The sequence below is a fragment of the Euleptes europaea genome, chromosome 14 (genome assembly GCF_029931775.1).
Source record: "Euleptes europaea isolate rEulEur1 chromosome 14, rEulEur1.hap1, whole genome shotgun sequence".
Taxonomy (NCBI): domain Eukaryota; kingdom Metazoa; phylum Chordata; class Lepidosauria; order Squamata; family Sphaerodactylidae; genus Euleptes; species Euleptes europaea.
In genome coordinates this window covers 22,090,130-22,102,668 of record NC_079325.1, presented here as the reverse complement: position 1 = coordinate 22,102,668, position 12,539 = coordinate 22,090,130, and the positions used below count along the sequence as shown (strand labels likewise).

General features: G+C 47.6%; 1 protein-coding gene across 1 annotated transcript in view; it reads right to left on the bottom strand.

Moving 5' to 3' along the window:
* Positions 1–2,982: 2,982 nt before the first annotated feature.
* The window catches only part of DDHD2 (DDHD domain containing 2), a 29,700-nt gene continuing 20,143 nt past the window's right edge, over positions 2,983–12,539 (bottom strand). The window contains exons 13-18 of the mRNA XM_056860283.1: positions 9,341–9,496; positions 8,583–8,685; positions 6,996–7,169; positions 6,049–6,211; positions 4,486–4,605; positions 2,983–3,018 (exon numbers count right to left, since the gene is read on the bottom strand). Of these exons, the coding sequence (XP_056716261.1) occupies positions 4,524–4,605; positions 6,049–6,211; positions 6,996–7,169; positions 8,583–8,685; positions 9,341–9,496 (678 nt within the window). The 3' untranslated portion in view covers positions 2,983–3,018; positions 4,486–4,523. The remainder of the gene's footprint in view (positions 3,019–4,485; positions 4,606–6,048; positions 6,212–6,995; positions 7,170–8,582; positions 8,686–9,340; positions 9,497–12,539) is intronic.

Below are 12,539 nucleotides of genomic sequence, written 5' to 3'. Positions count from 1 at the left end.
AGTGTGAGCAGATGAAGAAGCTGTGGGCAATCACAGCCTATACCTGACTGACATTCACTGTAAAAGCCCAGTCCAATTTCAGTAGCATGTTCGGGCTTTGCTGCACATCCCACTACAGGAAAGAGGAGCCACTCGGTCTGCCTTCTTCATTATCATCCTCGTTATGTGGACTGTCTTCTAATGGGCTCCTCCAAGAGGAAACTGACCTCTGGAAGTAAGCACAGACTGGGCGCGTTGCTCCTTGCTGCTTCCTAGGGCTCCTTCACGCAACTGGAATTACAGTGAGGGGGAAAAGTATTTGATCCCCTGCTGAATTTGCCCGTTTGCCCTCTGACGAAGAAATGACCAGTCCATAATTTTAATGGTAGGTCTATTGTTATTCTGTCTCTCACAGCTACAACAGGAAAAAACCCCAGAAACCCAGAAGACAAAAGTCAGAGATTGAAGTGCATTATAATGAGTGAAATAAGTGAAATAATCCCTTTGCAAAAGATGACTTAGTACTTGGTGGCAAAACCCTTGTTGGCAATTACAGAGGTCAGACGTTTCTTGTAGGTGGCCACCAGGTTTGCACACATCTCAGGAGGTATTTTGTCCCACTCCTCTTTGCAGATCCTCTCCAAGTCAGTAAGATTTCGAGGCTGATGTGTAGCTACTCAAACCTTCAGCTCCCTCCACAGATTTTAGATGGGATTAAGGTCTGGAGACTGGCTAGGCCACTCCAGGGCCTTAATGTGCTTCTTCTTGAGCCACTCCTTTGTTGCCTTGGCCCCGTGTTTTGGGTCATTGTCATGCTGGAATACCCATCCTCGACCCATTTTCAATGCCCTGGCTGAGGGAAGGAGGTGCTCACCCAAGATTTGACGATACATGGTCCCGTCCATCGTCCCTTCGATGCGGTGAAGGTGTCCTGTCCCCTTAGCAGAAAAACACCCCCAAAGCATAATATGTCCCCCTCCATGTTTGACGGTGGGGATGGTGTTCTTGGGGTCGTAGGCAGCATTCCTCCTCCTCCAAACACGGCGAGTTGAGTTGATGCCAAAGAGCTCGATTTTGGTCTCATCTGACCACAACACTTTCACCCAGTTCTCCTCTGGGTCATTCATATGTGCATTGGCAAACTGCAGACGGGCCTGTACATGTGCTGTCTTGAGCAAGGGGACCTTGCGGGCTCTGCAAGATCTGTCTTTCACGGCGTAGTGTGTTACCAACTGTTTTCATGGTGACTATGGTCCCAGCTGCCCTGAGATCATTGACAAGTTCCCCCTGTGTAGTTCTGGGCTGCTTCATCACCGTTCTGATGATCATTGCAACTCCATGAGATGAGATCTTGCATGGAGCCCCAGACTGAGGGAGGTTGACAGTTATTTTGTGTTTCTTCCATTTGCGAATTATTGTACCGTTGTCACCTTCTCACCAAGCTGCTTGGCAATAGTCTTGTAGCCCAGTCCAGCCTTGTGCAGGTCTACAATCTTGTCCCTGACATCCTTGGACAGCTCTTTGGTCTTGGTCATGGTGGCTAGTTTGGAATCTGATGGATTGATTGCTTCTGTCGACAGGTGTCTTTTGTACTGGTACTGTAACGAGCTGGGATTACAGGTAAAACCTCTCCCTTACAGCAGGTGCTTCTAATCTCAGCTCGTTACATACAGTGAAGATACCAGGTAGCCTGACATCTAGCTGGTTGATAGGGGATCAAATCTGGCTAGGGGATCAAATACTTATTTCACTCATTTATAATGCACATCAATCTCTGACTTTTGTCTTCTGGGTTTCTGGGGGTTTTCCTGTTGTTATTCTGTCTCTCACAGCTACAATAGACCTACCATTAAAATTATGGACTGGTCATTACTTCGTCAGAGGGCAAACGGGCAAATTCAGCAGGGGATCAAATACTTTTTTTCCTCACTGTACATTTGGTAATGTGTTGCATCAAGCAGACTTCCTAAGGAAGTCAGAGTTGGCCACATTCAATCATGGATAACTGCAGTACCTGACACCACGGAGTCTCTCCCGCGATCTCAGAGCTAGACGTGCTCTTCTTGCTACAGCTACAGGAAATGTATCTGCTCAGAGCTAACACCAGGAGCCTCCAGGACAACTCAGGACTTCTTGCCTTGCGCAACAGCTGCTTGCACAGTTCATTGCACTAACAGCAGATCTCAGTAGAGCCAGGGAAGCCCACAGTGGCGCTCCCGCTTATCCTTGTGTACTGAAGTGATTTGGAGTGTAATGAACACACAGGCAACAGGCTCACAACTGGAGGAGTCAACTGTTCACAGCTTGAGTATGTGTAAAGCAAGAGCAACTTTGCAGCTTTCCACGCAACTGTCAGTTTCTCCTAATGGGGAGTATGTTACGTATGTTTCCTGCTGCTGTGGGGCACACCTGGAAAGGGCCAGCAGAGCAGAACTGACGACAGTAAGACAAAAATGGGATTCGGAGAGCCTCTTGCTTTGGTCTGTAGCTCCACCTGTTGGGCAAAGCAGCAGCAATGAAGGGTGCCCAACAAAACGAAACCCACCACAGAGAAACAAAATCATAATGCTTGAATATCCAAGTGCTGCTACAGAACAAAGGTTTATAAATATGCCCCCCACATACACACAGACACACAAAGAGAGGTAATTTCACTCAAATGTGACGTCACCCTAACCAACGCTGCTCTCTCATACCAGGGGTGTCCAACCAAAGAGGTGATGTGAAGTTCTAGCACCAATTTCTAGCCACATCTAGTGCAGTTCTAGACTCGACATAGCTGGTATTGCAACTTAACACACACCCCTGCCTCTAAGCCAGAGGGGCACAGCCCGGACAGTCAGTGAGCAACAAGTATGAGTGAGATCAGGCAAGTGAGACCAAAAATGCTTGCCACACTTCCACTAGTACTGGGGATCCTCCAGAGCTCCAGGCAGTGGGGATGAAGCATGCCAGGTGCATCAGCAACAGATGACAGAAGGTGGTGTTGATGGTGGAGGGCGGCAGGAAGTCTTGACAAGCTTCCACTTGGGAGTACATCTAAGGAAACAGGAAAGATAAGCCACGTTAAGGTAGTTTGACCTTCGAAAAACTGACCAGAAAGGAGCAGGAATTATGTTGTCGCTGCTCTCTGAATATTGCAGGTACTGAATAGTGAGGGACTGGCCAGCACAATCAGGGAAGGATACTGAGTATATCCAATAAATGTATAAGAGACCTCTGAAACTCTAATAAGATTCAACAACAGTCTCAAAAAGACAGACAAATCTGTTGCTTGACTGGTGGTGGAAGAAAGTGCCATCAAATCACAGCTGACTTATCAACCCTGTAGGGTTTTCAAGGCAAGAGACATTCGGAGGTGGTTTGCCATTGTCTGCCTCCGTGTGGGCTGAGAGAGCTGTGACTGGCCCAAGATCTCCCAGCAGGCTTCATGTGGAGGAGTGGGGAATCGAACCCGGATCTCCAGATTAAGAGTCTGCTGCTCTTAACCACTGCACCACGCTGGCTCTCTTTTATGATCTACAGCTTGATAAACTATACAATGATGGCACTGAAACAAATACTGGATATTCATTGAAGGCAAGGCGACACAACAGTTGCCCACCCTCCCATTAGGCACAGCAGGATACAACCAGGACAGGAAATCGCTCTGGGAAAATGGTACCTCTCCCTCCCCTGTGCCATCACAGAGACTACAATCTGACTCAGAAACTACTTATGAAGAAGCAAATCAGCATAGCATCCTGATAAGTGGAAGGAAGTTGGCTGACATCATTAGCTGACATTACCTTGCTGTAATGTATTTAGGATTGCACTTCTGATACTGTTAATGGTCCTTGAGGGACCACATCAAGGCCAACGGCCCTTTCCCCCACAAGCATGCTCCAGTTCAGTGGCAAATTCTTTACCTCTGTTCAAAGAAGGCCCAAGTGACTGATCACAACTAGGCAAAAATTCACACGATACCCACACCTAGTTCTATCAAAATACATGAAGTGGCCTTAAGGTAGAGAGAGAGAAGCCCCGTGGCGCAGAGTGGTAAGCTGCAGTACTGCAGTCAAAGCTCTGCTCACAACCTGAGTTCAATCCAAACAGAAGCCAGTTTCAGGTAGCCGGCTCAAGGTTGACTCAACCTTCCATCCTTCCCAGGTCGTTAAAATGAGTACCCAGCTTGTGGGGTAAAGTGTAGGCAACTGGGGAAGGCAATGGAAAACCACCCGTAAACATAGTCTGCCTAGTAAACGTTGGGATGTGGCGTCACCCCATGGGTCAGTTATGACCTGGTGCTTGCATGGGGGACTACCTTTTAAGACAGAGAAGTAGAATTGCCCCCATGGAGATCAACAGCTGAAAAGATTTGAGTCTGCTGCAATGCACCTGGCCTGTTTTGTTTTTGGAAACTTCAGAAGCTTCTGGCATTTTGCTGAACTGGCTGATCAAACAACCAGAGCAGCAGTGGTAACGCACGAGAGCAGACCATTTTGCCTGAGAAACAGGACGACTTACATTTGGTAACTAGACTGATGCAGCGTGTCAGTCTGGCTTTACAGGAGAGGCTGGTCTAGGCTGATGCCCTGCGTTTGGTAGATCTCTTTCAGCAGCAACAGCACTGTGTCCTCCGACTCCCTGGCGGTTAGGAACAGAGAATTACACTCAAGAACACACGAATGCCCATCTTATGCAAGTGCATGTGGCAAGCCCGTCCGAGTTACAAGTGGCAATCCAATCTAGTATGAAACACTAAGATGAACCTGTGGGTTGTTCCCTACCACGCCACTCAGCTATGTGCAGCGCCTTCCTCCAGTGAAAGCAGTTCTAGAGAAGGGCTCTGCACTCGGCTGAGAAGCAGGGGACAACCACGCCACTGTTTTGAGGTGGGGCCGTGGCTCAGGGGTACAGCACCTGCTTGGCATGCAGCAGAAGGTCCCAGGTTCAATCCCCAGCATCCCCAAGTAAGAATTCAGGTCATCGGTGATGTGAGAGACCTCAGCCTGAGACTCTGGAGAGTCACTGCCAGTCTGAGTAGACAAGACTGACTTTGATGGACTGATGGTCTGATTCAGTACAATGCAGTTTCATGAGTGTTCACGTGGGACCTTACAGGTACGAATCAGATTGGGTGAGGTGGGGAGGAGCAGAAGAGAAGTTGCAGCAGCTAATATTGCTATACACTGGTGATTTCAGAGACAAGAACAATTTCGGAGGCATATGGTTGAGGACACCGACAATTTCCATCTGGCTGGCCTCCCCTCCTTCCCCACCTCTGCTGTGCTTCCCGTTACTGTATTGCTTTGTTGTTAATGCTATTACTTGTTCGTAGGTTATTACTGCTGAGAAATTTATTGTAACTTATGGCTGTATTGTTTTAAATGGTTATAAGCTGCTCTGAGCCAGACCTAGTCAAAGTGTGGCCTAAAATCCAATAAAATAAATGAAACAATGGCAAGGGAGGTGTGCCTACCTGCCTCTTCTCCCAAACCTAACCTTTTCCCCAGCTCAGACAGCATGAACCCAGATGCAGCTGTCCCTGCCATCGCTTTTATGTCTTCATTCAAAGTGGCAGAAATACCCCGGCAGGCATCAGCTGCCAGCCTTTCATAGGCTGGATTCTGCCCCTACTGCAGATTTCTGTTAAGTGTTTTTTTTAAGTAATAACAATTCCAGTACTTTTAGACTTCAGAAGGCCATTTTCCACTGTAAAAAACAAAACTTGATGCTGAGTCAAAGATGGACCACTTTACAGACTATTAGATATGCCTAAGAAGCCCAAATACCATCTGAGTTCAGCTTTTGGCTTGCTCAGTGGCACCTCTCGGCCTCTATTTTTCTTCAGGAACAGGGTGCAGACAAGAAGAGCAGCCACTTGCTTGAAAAGGCGGCTGCAAAAATAAGTTACCCATTGAGAAAACCTTTGAGTAGAATGCCTCCTTTTCTGACCTGAACTTTTCAGCAGCAAAATTTGCTAAATTGCATGGCGTTGGCTTTATCCCAATTTTAAAAAACTATTAGACATTCAACAGAAGGCTACCCGTGAGGATTTTGTGAAGCAGTTTAAAAGCTAGTACATACCAATAGCAGAGATGGCCTTGCAGTGCAAACAAATATTCGTTAAAACTTTCAATAGGTTTCTCTTGCAACACATAGTCAATGCGGTGACCCCCATTAAGCATGCCCACGTTAATCGGTGTGGGTTCTTCATTCACTGGTACAGCTGGCTCTTCGGGTTTCCCTTCTGAATGAAGTAAACAGACAGAGCTAAGATGACGTGGGTTCCTAGCTTGCATAGGCCAAAGGCTGGCTATCCAATGGGCACTTCAAGGATTCTGTACCATATATTTTAGGAAGAAGCAACACCCAGGGGGTGATGCCTGCACCCGCTGAGACAGAACCAACTAATTTAGCCCAAGAGATACACTGCCATGTGCTTGATGGATGAGACCCAGAGATAAAGAACACAAATCCTCAAGGAACATTTTTAAGACAGCAAAGGTAGCCTGTATCTGGTACCAAAGAAATCTGAATGCAACACTCAACATTATGCAAACCATTCAAACATCTACAAATTAAATTTGTTTGCATCAACACGCTCAACTGACTATAAATCAAGAATCTGAGGTTTTGTACAGCTAAAATCTTTTTGGGCAAGGGCTACTGCAAAGCAAAAGGCACCATTGTAAATGTGCCTAAAACAGGAAGGAAGGAAGACTCCACTGGGATGAAGAAGAAGAGTTGGTTTTGATATGGCCGACTTTCTCCATCACTTAAGGAAGAATCAAACCGGCTTACAATCACCTTCCCCTCCCCACAACAGACACCCTGTGAGGTAGGTAAGGCTGAGAGAGTGTGACTAGCCCAAGGTCACCCAGCTGGCTTCGTGGGAAACAAATCCAGTTCACCAGATTAGCCTCCGCCACTCATGTGGAGGAGTGGGGAATCAAACCCGGTTCTCCAGATCAGATCCCACAGCTTGCTCTTTTGTTTGCAAGGCATAACTCCCTTCTTCCCCTCTCACTAACCGGTTGGCTTCTCTGAACTGGCTTCGGTTTCCAATTCATGTTCAGCATCTCCGGTGGCCCCTGCCTCCACAGCCGGCAACGAGGCCCTGGTGAATGACTGCCAGGCTATCCTCAAAGAACCGAGCAAGTTGTTTTTTATGTCGGTGCTCATCCGTGTGAGGCCCTCCTTCAGCTCTGTAACAAGGAAATAGAAATGGTCTTGCAAACTGAATGCACAGGAGTCTGGGCTACAATCTAGAAAGCCTGTAATCCACAAATTCTGTCAGCGTGCCAGGACATGTGGTTTTTCCTGTGGACCGACACATCCTTCTCACTTCAGCTCCAGGCCGATTCTGACATTGTTCAGATCTCCTCGTTGCCCCCTGAATCCTATTCCTGTTCCTGACATAGTCACATTGTCATCTCCACACATGCACATATTTGCTTCTTCCAACCCAGCTCCAGTTCTCATTTCCCTGGACCAATTCCAAGATAATGTTTTGCATCCAATCAAAAGCTACTGAAATTATTGCCCTGGTGTGTGTAAGTGCAGCTGTGGGGATCCCTTCAGGATGTATCTTCCACACAGCTTCTTCAAAGGCAAGGCTCAGAGACAGTGGATAACATTTTGAGGAAGGGCATTCATCTCATGAAAACATCCAAAAAAATCTCTCAGGGATGCAAAGTGTCTTGTGGAAACTGGATACCTGCCACTCATCAACCTCTCTCATTAAGGGAGTCACTTTCCCTCTGCCACTTAGACAGCAGTACACTCCTCAAGGCAGAGTCCACCCTACCAGAACCAGCACCCACTACTTTGAGATCATGACGACACATGGTTATATGGTTTGAGCACCTAATCTGCTGGAGATTTGCATTTACCCCTTTGGGGGCATATGTACAAACTTGCAAAGTGAGTCAAGGCCTATGATGACTTTTTGTTTCCAAGAGAAACTGGCTGTGCCATTCGCTGATTGGCTGGTCCTTCTAGCACTCATTATGATTCCCTGTGGGCCCTGCCCCATGATGCAATTTCTTACAAGGTTTTTTTTTTTAAATAGTCATCAAATGTTTAAAAGGACAAACACCCCAGTTACCCAGGGCAGGGAGAGAATTCATAAAAGCCTACCTGAAGAGGGACGGGGGGAGGGGAGAAGAGATGAAAACCCATACTGGGATTGGAGCCGTGTACACATGATAATAGAGGCACGTGGGGACGGAGGAGCAGAATTCATCCCACACTTTAAAGTTCCACACATACTCCTAGAGGAGGGTACATCTGTCTATCACGGTTTGGCTGGGACCTTATACCCACAGCCTGACAATACACTTCTTAGAGGCCTTCTTTGGGAGCCAAGGCTAGTCCCTGGTTATTGACAGTGAGCTTGGAGCTTTCCGCATTTTGTAACTCTGAAAGGCTGGCATTTTTTCCAATGAAACCAGAGACACCTAGGATTAATATTTGGGTAAACACAGACAGCTGTCCAAAAGGGGCAATATACATTTGCACGAATGTGCTCAAACACGACCTGAAGATGTAAAGAGTTTCTTGGAGCGCGCTTGCATTCAAAAAGACAGTGTCTGTAGAGGGAACAGTCTCTGCTTTACCTAAATGCATCCTCTTCCTGCCTTTGTGATGAGGAAGCAACATAGGTTCAAAATCCACATCGGGGACAATCAAGGGCTCAATCCTGTATGCCACTGGGTCAAACTGCAGAAGAAGGAGCATAAAATATCATACTGGATGTGTCTGCACATATCAGGGGAACAATTTTCCTTCCCAGCATCCCTCTTAGAAAGGCTCCGAACAACTTGCCATTTGCTAGGAGTAAACAACTGCTGGGGGGGGGGGCATTGTAGAAATGGGCTGCAGCCTGTGGAGGAGTAGGGTTTAACCCTTCGCCCTCACATCATTTTCCTAACTCCAATCTGTTCTTTCCCAGGGAAGCAGGGGAGGATAGGAAAGGGAGAGCATATGATGCCTGCTATGTCTCCCTGAGTGGAGCAAGTTGCACTGCAGGATAGGGGAGGGCTGAGTTTGGGAAAAAGCATGGGGGGAATATTTATATCCTGTGCTATCAACCAACATTGGGCACCTAGCAGGGTTAAAAACCCTCTGCTATAACCACAAACTAAATCTAAGTCATGTTTCTACTGTGTTTCAATAGAGCAGATAAGCCCAGAAAACAGTCTGATCTTGACAACCAGCTGTCCTTAACACTAAGCAACAGAGATCTGAAGTGGAATACAGAAATAGCAAAGCGGTTTTCTCTAGACCAAAGTTCTGTGATTGTGAATCCCAAACCGGGCACTGGGAATGACATTGATGAAAATGAAAACACCACAGTGTTGCTGCTCATACATACGGGATGAAAGATATGGAAGAAACCTTTGCAGGTAGGCAGGCTGTACATCGGATCGATCCTTTTGATTCCTCGTACAGTGAGAAACATCCCAATAGGAGAGCCAAAGGCGAAGAAGATCTGCGGCTTGTAGATCAGCTGAGGGTAATTGGCAGAGACCTGGCAGAGTTTAAATGCAACAGGCGATTTGATGGGAGGAAAAAAAGCAATTTGTGCATAAGGCCACAAGAGCACCCCCAGGAGGATCAGGGCAAAAAGGTCAATCTAATCCAGCATCCTGAGTCCCACAGTGACCAAACAGATACTTCCGGGGAGGCCATTAGCAAGAGACTCAAGGCAAAAAGCTCACCCCCAACCCCCAATTACGCATTGTGAGAATGACTACTTGCGTCTGAATTTACTATTCAAAGTTTGGTTACCCCCAAGTTCTAACAGAAGAGAAAGGGGGGAAAGGAGGCCCACCCATTCACTTTCTCTACCACGTGCATACCGATAACCTCTCAATCATGTTGCCTCCACCTCCCGTTAGTCAACATTTTTCTAAATGAAAAAAAACTCCTCAGATGTGTTAGCCTTCCCTCAGAGGAGAGCTGCTCCATTGATTTGATTGTTCTGACTGCCCGTTCTGTGCTCAAGTATGTGTCCACTGAAATTAACACATGGCAGATGTGTGAATGAAGTCCAAAACACAGCACAAAGGCCAACTGTTATGAAAACAAAATGAACTGAATAAATATCTACCAACCAATTGTATATATTGAAAAAAACAACCAGGTAAGTCAAAACATAATTGATGGGAATACTATATACAATCAGACACACACACAAAAATAACTCTTAAAGAGTCACGAGCCAGTATATCAATATATCAATGTATTTGTTTATTATAATCAGCTACTGTATGTCTTATAGCACCCACGGCCAGCAACTACGTTTTTTATTTATTTTTTAAAGAAGAGGCTAAATGGCCATCTGTCAGCAATGCTGATTCTATAACCTTAAGCAGATGATTAGAGGGAAGGCATCTTGTCCATCTTCTGGGCATGTAGTAGGGGTCACTGGGGGTGTGGGGGGAGGTAGTTGTGAATTTCCTTTATTGTGCAGGGGGTTGGACTAGATGACCCTGGTGGTCCCTTCCAACTCTATGATTCTATGAGACTCTGGGGGGCTTGATACATTGGAGTGTGACTCTTTATGAGCTCATTATTTTGTGTGTGATTGTATCTAGTATTCCCATGTTAATTATGTTGGGACTTACATGGTTGTTTTTTCAATATATACAATTGGTAGATATTTATGCAGTTAATTTCGCTTTCATAACAATTGGCCTTCGTGCTGTGTTTTGGATTTCAGATTTGCTTTACAGCATAGGTTATTTATTTATTTTTAGGTGTGAAAGAAGGGCATTCACCCCAGCACCGACATATGATTCACAACTCCCTTGTGGAATGCAGTGCTGGGGCAAGTTGTAGTGGATCATAATTTATGGAGGTTTAAAGATGAGATTTACCCAAAACCTGTGCAGAAACAGACTGCTATTTGGTTTTAAATTACCGTATTTTTCGCTCCGTAAGACGCACTTTTTTCCTCCTCAAAAGTGAGGGGAAATGTCTGTGCGTCTTATGGAGCGAATGTGTGTGAATCCGGCCCCCGGGGAGAAGGGCAAAGCTGCCGAGAGGCCCTGGAAGCCACGGCTGACCCCCGGCAGCGGCAGCCCAGTGCAGAGCCGGTGCGCCCCAGGAGCCAGCTAGGAAGCCACCAGCCAGCTGGGGGGTGGGAGGCCCCTCCCAGCAGCCGCCCAGCGCGGCGGGAGCCCTGCGCGGAGCCCACACGCCCTGGGAGCTGGCTTCAAAGCTGCCAGCCAGCTGGGGGGTGGGAGGCCCCTCCCACCCGCACAGCGCAGCGGGAGCCCAGCGCGGAGCCCACGCGCCCCGGGAGCCGGCTGGGACGCCGCCAGCCAGCTGGGGGGCGGGAGGCCCCTCCCAGCCACCCAGCGCAGCTGCAGCGGGGCGCGGAGCTGGGCCACCCCGGGAGCCGGCTGGGACACCGCCAGCCAGCTGGGGGGCGGGAGGCCCCTCCCAGCAGCCGCCCAGCACAGCGGGAGGCGGGCGCGGAGCCCACGCGCAGCGGGAGGCCCCTCCCAGCCGCCCAGTGCAGCCGCAGCGGGGCACGGAGCTCCATCCGCGTGCTCGGGGATTCAGGGCGCTTCCCCAGGCACCTTAAAGGCTAACGTCCCCCGCTCGTGCAGACGGGGCATTCAGGCACCAGCCGCCGCACAAGTCTCTAGGGTGGGTCTCCGCCGGTGCCCCTCTTGGGGGGCACGGAGTCCGGCCAACCCCTTTCAGACCCCAGGGTCCCAAGCTGCTTCCCAGGGCAGACATGCAGGGGCAGTACACCATTTGATTCAGAATACCGGTATATTTTTTCTTGTTTTCCTCCTCTAAAAACTAGGTGCGTCTTATGGTCAGGTGAGTCTTATGGAGCAAAAAATACGGGTAGCAAGAAAAAAAATTCCATCCTGCCTCCGAGAACTCAAAGCAGGTTCCCAAACAATCTTCCCGATAGTGGCAAAACTCAAACCTATTTAAGCTTCAGAAATTAACCAGAACTGGAATCTTCAAGCAGCTCTACAAGTTGGATGTTGTCTGTGACACCTCCCTGAATATTTGTGTCACCCTTTTCAACACATAAAGACTTAGTTATGACAAAATCAAACCAAGATACTGAAGCAGAAACCTGCATTGTTCTATGGGAGGGCAAAATCTTTCCCTTCAGCCCTGGGACTGGGCAAGTGCAATCTGAAACAGACCAATCTGGCCAGAGAACGCACTCTCTTTAAGGCAGTAGAAAAGCGCAAAAGTCCAGTAGCACCTTAAAGGCTAACAAATTTCTGGCAGGTTATGGGCTTTTTGTGAGTCACAGCTCACTTCTTCAGATAGTGGCTCACAAAAGCTCATACCCTGCCAGAAATTTTGTTAGTCTTTAAGGTGCTACTGGACTCAGGTGTTTAAAATTAGGCTGCTGTAAGCGAACAACTGGAAGTGAAATGATCTATCATTATGTTCTTAGATACTTTGTCGAAAGAATTAGGAACTGGCCACTGGCAGACACTGCCTACTTGGTAAACCGATGACTAATCTGACCCAATAACACTTTTCTGGATGTTTAACAGTAAAGCCCAACAGACCATCTTTCTATCTAT